Genomic DNA, 14,681 nt, shown 5'->3' with positions numbered 1-14,681 from the left:
TACAGGGAATGGACACTGGGAATGTTTTCCAGCTCCACTTCCCAATAAATTCACCAGCACGAGCCAGACTGAGGCAGAGGATGGAGCCACAGAGCTGCTCCAAGGGCTGGAGCCAGGCTGGGAGAGCTGGGAATGTTCCCCTGGAGAGGAGAAGCTCCAGGGAGAGCTCAGAGCCCCTTCCAGGGCCTGAAGGGGCTCCAGGAGAGCTGGAGAGGGACTGGGGACAAGGGATGGAGGGACAGGACACAGGGAGTGGCTTCACATGGACAGAGGGCAGGGCTGGGTGGGATTTTGGGCAGGAATTCCTGGCTGGGCTGGAATTCCCAGAGCAGCTGTGGCTGCCCCTGGATGGATCCCTGGAGTGCCCAAGGCCAGGTTGGAGCCCCTGGGACAGTGGGAAGTGTCTGTCCCTGCTGGGAGAAGAAAGGAAGAGTTCTTTTATCTCCTGGGGTGTCTCTGGTTTAAAGCAGAAGTTCCCTTTGGATCTGCACATTCCCTGCTCTGTTCTCCTGGGGGGAGGGAGGTGTGGGTCCTTCTGCTCATGGTGGTGATTTGGGGTTTTATTTTGACCAACACGAAAACACTTCCACATCTCTTAAGTTTCAAAACAATCTGTGCCACAAACTCCCAACCCACGGGACCCAAACTCTACCATAAAATAGAAAAGCTCAACTTGTGAAAACTCCTCCCAAATGCACCTTTTCTCATAGGAATGGGACCAGGACTGGAGATCCCGGGAGCGCGACCTGGACCTGGATTTCCTGCCCGACTTTTTGCGGCTGTAGGTGCGGCTGGAGGAGGAGCTGCTGGAGGAGGAGCGCCGCCGGTGCTTCTTCTTCCTGCGGCTCCTGCTCTCCTCCTCCGTGTCCGAGGAGCGCCGGCCCATCTTCCCCCTGCACAAAACCCCAGCGTTCCCAGGAGTGAGGAGCTCTGCTCTCTGCCTCCTGTTGGTTTGTGTTTATAGAAAAATATAAAATATGTGGTTCTCTCTCCTCCTGTCCCTGTTCCCTGGGATAAGATCCCAAATCCCTCCCTGGCTGTCCCCTCCTGGCAGGGACTTGTGCAGAGCCACAAGGTCCCCCCTGAGCCTCCTTTTCTCCAGGCTCAGCCCCTTCCCAGCTCCCTCAGCCCCTCCTGGGGCTCCAGACCCTTCCCCAGCTCCCTCAGCCCCTCCTGGGGCTCCAGACTCTTCCCCAGCTCCCTCAGCCCCTCCTGGGGCTCCAGACCCTTCCCCAGCTCCCTCAGCCCCTCCTGGGGCTCCAGACCCTTCCCCAGCTCCCTCAGCCCCTCCTGGGGCTCCATTCCCTTCCCCAGCTCCCTCAGCCCCTCCTGGGGCTCCATTCCCTTCCCCAGCCCTGATCCTTTCTCTCCTCCTCCTCCTCCCAGCACAGACGGGTCCAACTCGCTCATTCCCTCCATCCAAACTTTTGCCTTTCCTCTCTCACACTTTCGGGAGTCTCCTGATCCACCGGGGAGAGCCTGGAGCGAAACAAAGGAAAATTCCCCGTTAAAAACACAGAAAATCCTCCCAAACACTGCCTGGAGCCTCAGTAAGCACGGGGTGGGGACTCAGGGGAGAATCCTCCCGGAGAACGCCGCGTTCCGGACACGGGGAGAATGTGAACGGGGAGAATGTGAACGGGGACAATTCCCGAGCTGTCCCGGCAGGGCACGGGCCAGGCCCGGGAGCACCGGGATTCCCCCGGGAGCTCCGGGATCGCTCCCCGCCACCCCCGGCACCTCCAGGGACTCCTCCCCAGGCAGGCAAACCCCTGCTCGTCCCGGTTTCTGGGCGATTCCTGGCACAGCCGGGCCTGCCCCGTGTGAGGCTCCCCCGGGGCTGAGCCCCCGCTCCGCCCGCACCGGAGGCCGCGCTGCACACCCGGCCGTGCTGCGGCCGCCGATCCCGCCCTGCCGCGTTCTGTCCTTTATCCCCGATGTCCCTGTGTGCCCTGGTGCCCCCCAATGTCCCTGTGTGCCCCCAGTGTCCCCTAATGCCCCCCGGTGTGTCCCGTACCTGGCGGCGCCGCCGCGGCCCCGCTTCGAGCCCAGCGCCTTCCGGGGCGGCGGGCAGGCAGCGCCAATCCACCGCCGAGCGCGGCCAGGGCGGCCACAGCGAGCGCCGAGCCATCGATGCGGCGGCGAGACCCACGCGGGACAGGACCGGGATTGGGACCGGGATTGGGACCGGGATGGGACCGGGGTCGGGACCGGGGTTGGGACGGGTCGGGATCAGGATCCCGGTGCCCACGGGGGATGCAGAGCCCACGGAGCGCTGTCTGCACCGTGCCCAATATCACGACCCACGGGTACACCGTGTATCCCCCGTCCCGCCCCGTGTCCCCCGTCCCGCCCCGTGTCCCGGCCCGGCATCACAGACCGGTTTTCGTTCCATCCCCGGGAATTAAAAAGATTTCCCGGCCCCGAGAAAAGCCCCCGCTCCGCTCCCGCCGTGGGCTCGGACAGAACCGGGACCCCCCGGAATCCCCGCCGGGCAGCGAGCGGAAAGAAACACAACGGAACCGCTCAATCGCTTGGTTTAATTCGATTTTTCCTCCCCAATTTTGGGCCGTTTAACCAAACGTTCGTTTAAGGGAAGGGCGAAAGGCGCGCGGGGATAAACGAAATCTCCGGGTGGAAGGGCCGGGGAGGGTCAGAGGGGTCGGGCACACCGAATTCTCCGGTTTTTGCTGCCCCCGGTACCGAAAAAGCCCCTCGGGAGCCGCTCCCGGGTGGTCCCTGGCGCGGGGGGGTCGCGACTCGCCGCCTGTCGCGATAGAGCCGCGTGGGAATAAACCCCCTGTCCCACCCCCGCCCCGGGAATGAACCCTCCGTTATGTGCGGTCATCGCCCCCTCAAAGGTCAATGAAAAATAAAATAATAATAAAAAAATCGATCCGCAGGCAAGAGTTAAACAATTCTGAATAATTTATTGGAATTTAGCGAAGGTAGGAAAAAAAAAAAAAAAAAAAAAAAAAAAAAAAAAAAAAAAAAAAAAGAGGCGAGTGGAGGAACAAGGAGCGCTCCTTGGTGGGATTAAAAAAAATAATAAAATAAAAAAATATAAAATAAAAAATTAAAATAAAATAAAATAAAATAAAAATAATAAAATAAATTAAAATAATAAAATAATAAAATGAAAATAATAAAATAATAAAATAAAATATAAAATATAAAAAATAAAAAATAAAATAAAATAAAATAATAAAATAAAATAATAAAAAATAAAAAATAAAAAAATAAAATAAATAAAATAATAAAATAAATAAATAAAATAAAAAATAAAATAAAATAAAATAATAAAATAAAATAAAATGAAATAATAAAATAAAATAAAATAAATAAATAAAATAAAAAAGTTAAAATTAATAAAAAAAAAAAAAAGGGAAACAATTTTGGCTGTGGGTTGAGGAACTTTGGCGGCTCCCAGGGCTGGCCGGGGGCTGCCCCGACCCCCGCGGAGCCTGCGCGGCCCCTCCGCTCCCCCCGCGGCCACTCCCCCGCCGCCCCTTCCCCTTCCCTTCCCTTCCCTTCCCTTCCCTTCCCTTCCCCGCGCATAATTAAATTAATTAGGGCGCAGCGCCGGGGCGGACGGGCGGTGGGAGAGCAGCGAGGACGGAGCAAAGGAGGAAAAAGGGAGGAAGGCAAAGGGGGTCCATTCAGAGCTCCGAGGGGAGGTAATTCGCCGGGAACAAGGGGCCGGCTTTGCAAAGTATAAATAGTGCCACTTCAATCGCGGCGTCGCTGTCAGAGCCTGGGAGCCCCGCACGTCGGGCACGGCTCGGCTCGGTTCGGCTCGGCTCGGCTCGGCTCGGCTCGGCCCGGATCGGCCCGGCTCGGCTCGGCTCGGCCCGGCCCGGCCCCTGGATGCCCGCCCGGGGAGCCGGGGCAGCGCGCCCCTGAGCCATGGAGGAGCTCACGGCGTTTGTCTCCAAGTCGTTTGACCCCAAAGCCAAGGAGAAGAAGGAGCTGATCACCTACCGCGAGGTGCTGGAGAGCGGCCCCCTGCGCGGCCCGCGGGAGCCCGGCGGGGCGGCAGAACCGGCCCGGGAGGACACGGGCAGCCCCGGGGGGCGGCCGGGGGGGCGATCCCCGCCCCGGGAACCCACCGAGCCCTCGGCCACCGCCGCCACCGAGAGAGCGGCCGAGGCGGCCACCCCCAAGCTCAGCGACGGTAACGGCGGCTCCGCGGGCTCCCCTTTCCCCCTTTCCCTTTTCTCGTTCCTTTCCTCCGTTCCCTTTTCTCGTTCTCCCGTTGCCTTTTCCCCTTTTCTCCTTCCCTTCCCCCGTTGCCTTTTCCCCTTCCCCCGTTCCCTTTCCCGTTCGCTTTTCCCCGTCCCCCGTTGCCTTTTCCCCTTTTCTCGTTACCTTTTCTCGTTACCTTTTCTCGTTGCCTTTTCCCCCTTCCCCCGTTCCCGTTCCCCCTTTCCCTTTTCCCCCTTCCCCCGTTCCCTTTTCCCCTTTCCCGTTCCCCCTTTTCCTTTTCCCCTTTTCCCGTTTCCCTTTTCCCCTTTCCCCGTTCCTTTCCCCGTTTCCCGGGGCTCGGCGGGGATGATGCTCCCGGTACCGAAGGGCGGCAGCCCGGCCTCCCTCCAAGTTTTTTTTAGATTAAAAAATATTTCCACCCGGATTTAACTCGGCTGGGAAGGCGATCTCGTTCCCGCTGGGCATCCCACGGGAAGCGGCGCCGAGAACGAAAGCTCGGCCCGGCGGGCCCGGATCGTTCCCCCGCGGGGCCGGGGCCGGTGCGGGGCCGGTGAGCCCTGCTCCTTCCCGGGATCCGCTCCCGGGGCCGGTGAGCCCTGCTCCTTCCCGGATCCGCTCCCGGGGCCGGTGAGCCCTGCTCCTTCCCGGATCCGCTCCCGGGGCCGGTGAGCCCTGCTCCTTCCCGGATCCGCTCCCGGGGCCGGTCAGCCCTGCTCCTTCCCGGGATCCGCTCCTGGGGCCTCTCAGCCCCTCTCCTTCCCGCGGATCCGCTCCCGGGGCCGCTCAGATCCGCTCCTTCCCCGGATCCGCTCCCGGGGCCGCTCCCGGGGCTGTCCAGGGCTCCCGGGGCCGCTCAGCCCCGCTCCTTCCCGGGATCCGCTCCCGGGGCCGGTCAGATCCGCTCCCGGGGCTGTCCGGGGCTCCCGGGGCCGCTCAGCCCCGCTCCTTCCAGGGATCCGCTCCCGGGGCCGCCCCCGGGGTTGTCCGGGGCTCCCGGTCACTGCGGGAAGCGGCCAGGCCCGTTCCCCGTTCCCGTTCCCGGAGCCCGTGGGGGACCCGCTGTCGCTGCCGCCCTTTTGTTGGGAGCGCCCGGAGCATCCCCGAGCTGAGCCCGGGATCAGGCCCTCGGTACCGGGCCCGGGGGTTCGGTGCTCCGGCCCCGGGGCGCATCTCCGGCCGAAATTTACCCAAAGAGAACCAAATCCCGGGGGAACGCGGGGCGCTGAGGGGCCGGGGAGGCTCCGGGGACCTGTTGCTGCTGATCCCCGGGGAGGGCTCGGTGCAGACCCCGCTCCCCGGCCGCCGCTGTTACCGGAGGCGGATGCGGAGCCCGGAACGGCGGCGGCGGGGCCGGCCCAGCTCGGCCCGGGCTCCCGGACCCCGAGGGGCTCCCCCGGTACCCCCGAGGGGCTCCCCTGGCCCCCCTCTGACCGCCCTGTCGTGCCCAGTGTCCCCAGAGCTCAAGGAGCGCAAGGAGGATGCGAAAACGATGGAAGACGAAGGGCAGACGAAAATCAAACAGAGGAGGAGCCGCACCAATTTCACCCTGGAGCAGCTGAACGAGCTGGAAAGGCTTTTCGACGAGACCCACTACCCGGACGCGTTCATGAGAGAGGAGCTGAGCCAGCGGCTGGGGCTCTCCGAGGCCCGAGTGCAGGTACCGGGGGCTCTGGGGGTCCGGGTGCAGGTACCGGGGGCTCTGGGGGCTCTCCGGGGGCTGTGGGGGTCCTTGGGGCAGGTACCGGGGGCTCTCCGGGGCCCGAGTGCAGGTACCGGGGGCTCTGGGGGTCCCTCAGGCCCGAGTGCAGGTACCGGGGTCTCTCCAGGGGCTGTGGGGGATCTCCTGGGCCCGAGTGCAGGTACCGGGGGCTCTCCGGGGCCCGGGTGCGGGTACCGGGGGCTGTGGGGGTCCCTCAGACCCGGGTGCAGGTACTGGGGGCTGTGGGGGTCCCTGGGGCAGGTACCGGGGGCTCTCCGGGGCTCGGGTGCAGGTACCGGGGGCTGTGGGGGTCCCTGAGGTCCGGGTGCCGGTACCGGGGGTCCCTCAGGTCCGGGGGCTCCTCGGGATCCCTGAGGGAAGGGAAGGGGCTCAGGGGAAGGGACAGCGCGGGAAAAGCCGGGAACATGAGGGGGATCAGCCCCATCCCTGTGGGGACAGAGGCGGCGGCTCTGGAGTTCAATCCCCGCCGGGATTTGTGTTTTATCCCCCGTTTGTTCCCGTTTATCCCCGGCTCGTCTGTGGACGAGGAGATTGCCGTCATGGGGAATAATAATAATAATAATAAAAAAATCCACTAAAATTACTCTGAAATTGCACTAAAATCCACTAAAATTCGGCCGCCGTAAAGAGAATGAGGAACCGCCAAGTGAGAAACAATGACAGGGATGTTTTTTCAGCCTCCTTTTTCTCCTCGTAGTTCTTAAAAACGTTGAAAATTGAGCGAGGTGCTTTTGTTGGGTTTGTGAAATACAGAAAGTCCGGGATAAAACTGAGATATTTGGAGATTTTCTCTCCCTTCCCTGGAAGCTGAGGCTGCTCTGGGTTTAACCAGCGCTTTGCATCTTCACAAAGTTTTGGGGTTATTTTTTATCCAAATCCTTTTATCCTCAAAAGGATTTCTTGAGCCTCTTTCCGCGACTTTTATGGGGATGAGCTGAGGAAGGAGATCCCCCAAATGAGAACAAATGTAGCTGCTCGGGTGTATTTCCGTTCTGGAAATAAAATAAAGGGGGGAAAAAAAGATGGGTCATCATTTGTCGGGAGGGAGGAAGGAGCACATGGGGAAGTTTTAGGCCCCGCAGATGTGCAGGCGGTGCAGGGTCGGTGTAACAGATACTCCCCCCGAGCTTTGTGCTCTCGGGCACCATCTGCACCCAGGGATGGGCTCGGGCCTCGGGGGGTCCCTGCGGCCTCGGGCCTTCTGGGGACAGAGCCGGGAACCCCAAAGCTCCAAATGAGCGGCTTTTGTCAGAGCCTGAACCACAGAAAAAAAAAAAAAAAAAAAAAAAAAAAAAAGTCATTTTCTATCTCTTTTCCCCCTCTTTTTTTTTTTTTTTTCTTTTTTCCCCTTTCTTTATTTTTTCTTTATTTTTTCTTTATTTTTTTCTTTATTTTTCTTTATTTTTCCTTTATTTTTTCTTTATTTTTTCTTTTTTTTCTTTATTTTTCCTTTATTTTCCTTTATTTTCCCTTTATTTTCCTTTTTTCTCCTTTTTTCCCTTTTTATCCCTTTTTTTCCTTTATTCCCGCCTTTTTTTCTCTCTCTTTTCCCCTTTTTTCCCCTTTTTTCCCCTTTTTTCCCCCTTTTCCCCCTTTTTTCCCCTTTTTCCCCTTTTTTTTCTCCTTTCCCCCCCTTTTTTTCTCTTTTTTCTCCTTTTTCTCTTTTTTCCCCCTTTTTTTCTCTTTTCTCCCCCTTTTTCTCTATTTTTTCCCCTTTTTTTTTCTCTTTTCTCCCCCTTTTTCTCTTTTTTTTCTTTTTCTTTCTTTTTTTTTTTTTTTTTCTGTCTGCTCAATTTTTTTTTTTTTTTTTGGTCAGTCGCTTTCTAATTACATTCATTCGTGGTTTCTTTTATAAATTTATTTATTTTTAATTTTTCCGTTCGCCAAACCCGAACAAAACCCAGGCAAAAAAAAAACCCCCAAAGTTCTTGGCTGCGGAAAAAAATGCAGCAAAGGGAGGGAGGTGCTCGACAAAAGGAGGCGGCGGCGCATAATCCGCGCTCCCAGGACGCCAAATCGCGGGTTATGCGCACAATAACTTCGGGAGATTTACATAGATTAAACCCATTCCCTAGAAATCCTCCCGGAAAAAAAAAAAATCCCAAAAAACCCCGGTTTTTAATTATATTTTGCCTAATTTGTAAATTAGAGGCTGAGAGCGAATGTGGCTCGTTTTTCTTTGGCTGGAGAAAAATGACAGGGAGGGAGGAATTCTCCTTTATATTCGTCTCTTCGAGTAAAACCTCAAAAAAATTGCATTTTTAATCTATTTTTTTTTTTCCTTTTTTCCACCGGGGAAATGATTCCTTGCTGGATGAGCCGCAGAGTCCTGAGTTAAACCAGGAATTTTTTAAACCCCTTTTTTTCTCCCTCCTTTAAAAACCCACCAGAACTTCAGGCCGGGGATTTATTCCAACGATTCCATTCCCAATATTTAAAAATATCTCGGTGTCTAACGGGGCAGCCTGTTCGCTGAGAACAAATTAGATTATTATGATAATGAGATAATTATTCCTCTCACTCCAGCCGACACAGAAATCCCAAACTTCTTTGCAGCGAAGCTTTTAGCACCCTAATTCTCCCCTAAAAAAAGCAGATAAAAAGTCACAAAACCACGTTGTTATTGAGTTTTTTTTTCCCCCGCAGGATAGAGCTAATTAATTAATTTATTAATGAGCGCGAGTTTATTTATTACGGCTCGTTAGGGGCGGAATTAAGGGCGATTTTTACCTTTTTTGGGGGCAGAGTTTGATGTGCAAAGAGGAACTCGTGGCTGGGGAAATAAATTTCGCTCTGGGTTTGGCGATTTTCGGGAGATTTTGGGACTTTTTTTCCTTTTTGCTTTTGAGATCTCGGGGAGTTGGGGGGAGCGCACCCGCCGCTCTTTGTCTGCGGGTTTGGAGGGGTCGAAACTTTATTTTTGTTATTATTATTATTATGGTGATTAGATGTTATTGCTGATGTTGTTGTTGTGTCTGGGGGTTTCCCTGATCCCCCATTCCCCAGGTTTGGTTCTGATGTTGTTGTTGTGTCTGGGGGTTTTTCTGACCCCCCAATTCCCCAAGTTCGGTTCAAATGTTATTACTGATGTTGTTGTTGTTGTATCTGGGGGTTTTTCTGACCCCCTATTCCCCCATTCCCCAGGTTCGGTTCAAATGTTATTACTGATGTTATTATTATGTCTGGGGGTTTCCCTCACCCCCTATCCCCCATTCCCCAGGTCTGATTCTGATGTTATTACTGATATTATTGTTATGTCTGGGGTTTTCCCTGACCCCCATTCCCCCATTCCCCAGGTTTGGTCCTGATGTTATTACTGATATTATTGTTGTGTCTGGGGGTTTTTCTGATCCCCCTATCCCCAATTCCCCAAGTTCGGTTCAAATGTTATTACTGATGTTGTTGTTGTGTCTGGGGGTTCCCCCTGACCCCCTGTCCCCCATTCCCCCAGGTTTGGTCCTGATTTGTTGTTATGTCTGGGGGTTTCCCTGACCCCGTATCCCCCCATTCCCCAGGTTTGGTTCTGATGTTATTACTGATGTTGTTGTGTCTGGGGGTTTTTCTGACCCCCTATCCCCCCAATTCCCCAGGTTCGGTTCAAATGTTATTACTGATGTTATTATTATGTCTGGGGGTTTCCCTCACCCCCTGTCCCCCATTCCCCAGGTCTGATTCTGATGTTATTACTGATATTATTGTTATGTCTGGGGTTTTCCCTGACCCCCTATCCCCAATTCCCCAGGTTCGGTTCTGATGTTGTTGCTGATGTCTGGGGATTTTCCCTGACCCCCCATGCCCCCATTCCCCCAGGTTTGGTTCTGATGTTGTTACTGATGTTATTATTGTGTCTGGGGGTTCCCCCTGACCCCCTATTCCCAATTCCCCAGGTCTGGTTCCAGAACCGCCGCGCCAAGTGCCGCAAGCAGGAGAATCAGCTGCACAAAGGTACCAGCGGGGCGGGGGCGGGGGCGCGGCCGGGCCAGGCCCGGGGGGCTCCTGGCGCTGCCCCCGGCGCTGACCCCTCCTCTCCCCCGCCCAGGGGTTCTCATCGGGGCCGCCACTCAGTTCGAGGCCTGTCGGGTGGCTCCTTATGTGAACGTGGGCGCGCTGAGGATGCCCTTCCAGCAGGTGAGACACAGCGGGGTCACTCTGGGTACCACTTTTGGGTTTATTTTTATTTTTAGGGGATATTTTAGGATGGGGATGGGGAGGTGACACGGGACACCCTCCTCTTGTGTCCCCCCACTCTCGGGTTGGTTTTCTCACCCCAGATTTAAGTTGTTTAAAGTTCTTTGCCCTCTAAAAGCCCCGAGTCGTGTTGGTACAAAGAAGAGGAGTCTTCAAGGCCTTGTTTTCTGGTTCCTCGAGTTGTTTATTATTTGATATCTCAGAATTTTCTCCGCTCCCAGCCGAGGTCTGGACAGGGCTGGGACACGAGGGGACTGACCATTGATGGGGTCACCTCACATTTATACAGATAATTACATTTATACAGATAGTTACATTTATACAGATAATTACATTTATACAGATAATTACATTTATACAGATAATTACATTTATACAGATAATTACATTTATACAGATAATTACGTGTAGGTAATTTACTATTTCACACCAATGCCCAGGGCTCACACTAAAAGGGTCACTTCTGCTTTGACCCAACCCACTCTCATTACCTTATATCATCCCCACCCCAGGAGATGGAGGACAGGGAAGAAGGAGAGGGACACGAGGCACCACCCAAATTGTCCCCCATTTACCTCTATTCTAAAAACCCCAAAACTACTGAATTTTGTGTATTCTAAATAGCATATACTATGTATATGTATACATATATGTATATTCTAAATTTAGCACATACTATGCTAAACTACTATTTTCACTTCCTGGTGATTTGCAATTCCAATTAGGATTGCAAACCCAATCCTAACGCTGGAAGTTTCTCCCATGGGCTAAGGCCAAACTCAGTATCATCCTGAGCTCTATTCCAAGAACCCCAAAACTACTGAATTTTGTATATTCTACTGTGCTAAACTACTATTTTCACTTCCTGGCGATTTGCAATTCCAATTAGGATTGCAAACCCAATCATAATGCTGGAAGTGGGCTAAAATCAAAATCAGTGTCTTCCTGGGCTCTATTCTGTGAACCCCAAAACTACTGAATTTTGTATATTCTAAATAGCATATGCTATGTATATGTATATTCTAAATTTAGCATATACTGTGCTAAACTACTATTTTCACTTCCTGGTGATTTGCAATTCCTCTCCTAGTGCTGGAAGTTTCTCCCATGGCCTAAGGCCAAACTCAGTGTCCTCCTGAGCTCTATTCCAAGAACCCCAAAACTATTGAATTTTGTATATTCTACTATGCTAAACTACTATTTTACTGATTTGTAATTCCTCTCCTTGTGCTGGAAGTTTCTCCCATGGGCTAAGGCCAAACTCAGTGTCCTCCTGAGCTCTATTCTAAGAACACCAAAACTACTAAATTGTGTATATTCTACTATGCTAAACTACTATTTCCACTTCCTGGTGATTTGCAGTTCCTCTCCTTGTGCTGGAAGTGGGCTAAGGTCAAATTCCTGGGCTCTATTCTAAGAATCCTAAAACTACTGAATGTTGTATATTCTAAATAGCATATACTATGTATATGTATACAAATACGTATATGTATATTCTAAATTTAGCATATACTGTGCTAAACTACTATTTTCACTTCCTGATGATTTACAATTCCTCTTCTAATGCTGGAAGTGGGCTGAGATCAAACTCAGTGTCTTCCTGGGTTCTATTCTAAGACCCCCAAAACTACTGAATTTTGTGTATTCTACTATTTTCACTTCCTGGCGATTTGCAATTCCAATTAGGATTGCAAACCCAATCATAATGCTGGAAGTGGGCTAAAATCAAAATCGGTGCTTTCCTGGGCTCTATTCTGTGAACCCTAAAACTGCTGAATTTTGTATATTCTAAATAGCATATACTATGTATATGTATACATATATGTATATTCTAAATTTAGCACATACTATGCTAAACTACTATTTTCACTTCCTGGTGATTTGCAATTCCAATTAGGATTGCAAACCCAATCCTAATGCTGGAAGTTTCTCCCATGGGCTGAGATCACACTCAGTGTCTTCCTGAGCTCTATTCTATGAACCCTAAAACTACTGATTTTTGTGTATTCTACTGTGCTAAACTACTATTTTCACTTCCTGGTGATTTGCAATTCCTCTCCTAATGCTGAAGTTTCTCCCATGGGCTAAGGCCAAACTCAGCATCATCCTGAGCTCTATTCCAAGAACCCCCAAAACTACTGAATTTTGTGTATTCTACTATTTTCACTTCCTGGCGATTTGCAATTCCAATTAGGATTGCAAACCCAATCCTAACGCTGGGAGTGGGCTGAGATCAAACTCAGTGTCATCCTGAGCTCTATGCCAAGGTCTCCAGCCCCCTGGACCAGCCCCACACCCCTTTCCCAGAGCTCAAACTCCCTTTCCCGTGTCCCAGCCCCTCCCCGGTGCTGTCCTGGCCTCCAGCATCCTCTCTCGTTTGCAGGTGCAGGCTCAGCTGCAGCTGGACAGCGCCGTGGCCCACGCCCACCACCACCTGCACCCGCACCTGGCGCACGCCCCGTACATGATGTTCCCCGCGCCGCCGTTCGGGCTCCCGCTGGCCACGCTGGCCGAGTCCGCCTCCGCCGCCTCGGTGGTGGCCGCGGCCGCCGCCGCCAAGACCAGCAGCAAGAACTCCAGCATCGCCGACCTGCGCCTCAAGGCCAAGAAACACGCCGCGGCTTTGGGCTTGTGATGGGCTCCACGAGTTGCTTCGTTTCTTTTTTTTTTTTTTTTTTTTTTCCCCGTTTTATTTAATTTTTTTAAATTTTTTTTCCGTCAAAAAAACCTCACAAAGTTAAAAAAAAAAAATCAAAAAAACCCACCTACATCTCTCCAAAAAAACAAACAAAACCCAACAAAAAAAAAAAAAAAAAAAAAAAAAAGGAAAAGAAAAGGAGAAAAAAACAAACAAAAAAGAAAAAAAAAAAAAGGAGAAAAAAAACAAACAAAACGGACGGACGAGAGAGAAAATAAAAAGTTTAAAAAAAAATTAAAAAAAAACCACCCACACCCCTCCAAAAAACAAAACAAAACAAAATAAAAAAAACAACAAAAAAATTTAAAAAAGGAAAGAAAAAAGAAAAGAAAAAGAAAAACCAAAACAAATAAACACGGACGGATGAGAAAAAAAAAAAAGTTTAAAAAATTCAAGAAAACCACCCACACCCCTCCAAAAAAAAAAAAAAAACCACAAACAAAACAACAAAAAAACAAAAACAAAAATTATTTTTAAAAAAAGGAAAGAAAAAAGAAAAGGAAAAAACCCAAAACGGACGGATGAGAGAAAAAAAAAGTTTTAAAAAGATAAAAAAAACCACCCACAACCCTCAAAAAAACAAAACAAAAAACAACCAAAAAAAATTAAAAAAAAAAAAAAAAGGAAAGAAAAAAGAAAAGAAGAAAAAAACAAAACGGACGGACGAGAGATTATAAATATATATATATATGTATACAGTTATTTAAGGAATTAAGAGGACGCGCAGCTGGGAACTTCACAGGTTGTTTTTTTTATTATTTTATTTTTTTTTTTTGAGACTGACCTTTTTATTCTGCGAAAGTTCACTTTAATACGAGGAATTTGATAAGAGAGGCGGGCCTCCTTTGCATCAGAGACTTTGAGCTGAACAAACGCGTCTGGAACAGCCACTAAAGAAGAAAAAAAAAAAAAAAAAAAAGGAAAAAAAAATATAAAAATAAGAGAGAGAGACGATGATGAACAGAAAAAAAAAATAATAATAAAATAAAGACAATTTCTCTGCGAATTTCTAATGGAAAAGTGTGCGGGATCAGCATTCCTGTTTGCATGTGTTTGTATTTCATTGATGGAGTCCTTTGAGTCACTTGCACTTCACCCTCATCTTTAGTAGGAAAAAAAAAAAAAACAACGCAAAAAAAAAAGAAAAAAAATCACAAAAGCAAACAAATAAACGTGGCTGGGTCTTTTCTCCTTTAATCTTGGGCAGATCAAGCGCTGCTTTTGCCACTTTTAAATCTGTTTTTTCTGTGAAATAAAAGGGAGAATGAGAGGAGAGAGGAGTTCCCTCCCTTTGCCGGGTTTCTCCTGTCCTGAGGGCAAAAATAAATAAAAAAAAAGAGAAAAAAATAAAAAAAAAATTACAGAAGAGAGGAGTTCCCTCCCTTTGCCGGGTCTCTCCTGTCCTGAGGGCAAAAATAAATAAATAAATAATAAAAAAAAAATAAACAGAGAATATTTAATTCCCAACCACCACTCCAATCCAACCCCCAATAAGAGGTACTGGCTACATGTAAAATATGTTGATACACACGAACAAACGAACAAACAAACAAACAAACAAGTTTATTTTTGGCTATAACTTGTGAATTGATAGTTGACTGTCAAACATTTACATTTTATCTCATAAAGGTGTATCTATTCACGTAACCTTGTGATTTAATTTTGTTTTTTGTTATTATTATAATTATTATTATTGTTATTATTTGAGAGACGTGTTGCTATTTAACCTGGGCTAACCCGGTGAATTGTTATCCCAGATTTTTTGCCATCGGACCCTCAAATTTATAAATTTATTTACCAAGACAAGAGGGGGAAAAAAGCTCTTCTAACTCGGACTTTGCTACGGATGGGCTTTGTATCTATTTGTTC

General features: G+C 50.1%; 2 protein-coding genes across 4 annotated transcripts in view; one reads left to right on the top strand and one right to left on the bottom strand.

Annotated features, from left to right (window-relative positions):
* RSRC1 (arginine and serine rich coiled-coil 1) overlaps window positions 1-2,061 on the bottom strand; it is a 109,517-nt gene extending 107,456 nt beyond the window's left edge. The window contains exons 1-3 of one of the 3 annotated variants that reach the window (XM_083868896.1): window positions 2,018-2,061; window positions 1,426-1,479; window positions 699-933 (exon numbers count right to left, since the gene is read on the bottom strand). In XM_083868896.1, the coding sequence (XP_083725022.1) occupies window positions 699-886 (188 nt within the window). In that variant the 5' untranslated portion in view covers window positions 887-933; window positions 1,426-1,479; window positions 2,018-2,061. Of the gene's footprint in view, window positions 1-698; window positions 945-1,425; window positions 1,480-2,017 lie in introns of all 3 variants that reach the window. The other 2 variants (XM_083868895.1, XM_083868897.1) reach the window with 2 other exon arrangements.
* A 1,685-nt stretch (window positions 2,062-3,746) lies between these two features.
* SHOX2 (SHOX homeobox 2) lies at window positions 3,747-13,192 on the top strand. Its single transcript, XM_083868187.1, has 5 exons — window positions 3,747-4,174; window positions 5,655-5,863; window positions 9,814-9,871; window positions 9,966-10,079; window positions 12,403-13,192. Exons 1-5 carry the CDS (start codon window positions 3,907-3,909, stop codon window positions 12,747-12,749), a joined length of 996 nt encoding a protein of 331 aa, XP_083724313.1. The 5' UTR covers window positions 3,747-3,906; the 3' UTR covers window positions 12,750-13,192.
* Window positions 13,193-14,681: the final 1,489 nt, after the last annotated feature.

The sequence above is a fragment of the Zosterops lateralis genome (genome assembly GCF_965231275.1).
Source record: "Zosterops lateralis genome assembly, chromosome: 10".
In the NCBI taxonomy this organism is placed as follows: domain Eukaryota; kingdom Metazoa; phylum Chordata; class Aves; order Passeriformes; family Zosteropidae; genus Zosterops; species Zosterops lateralis.
Note: the sequence above shows the minus strand (reverse complement) of the source record. Positions and strands in the feature narration are given on the sequence as shown.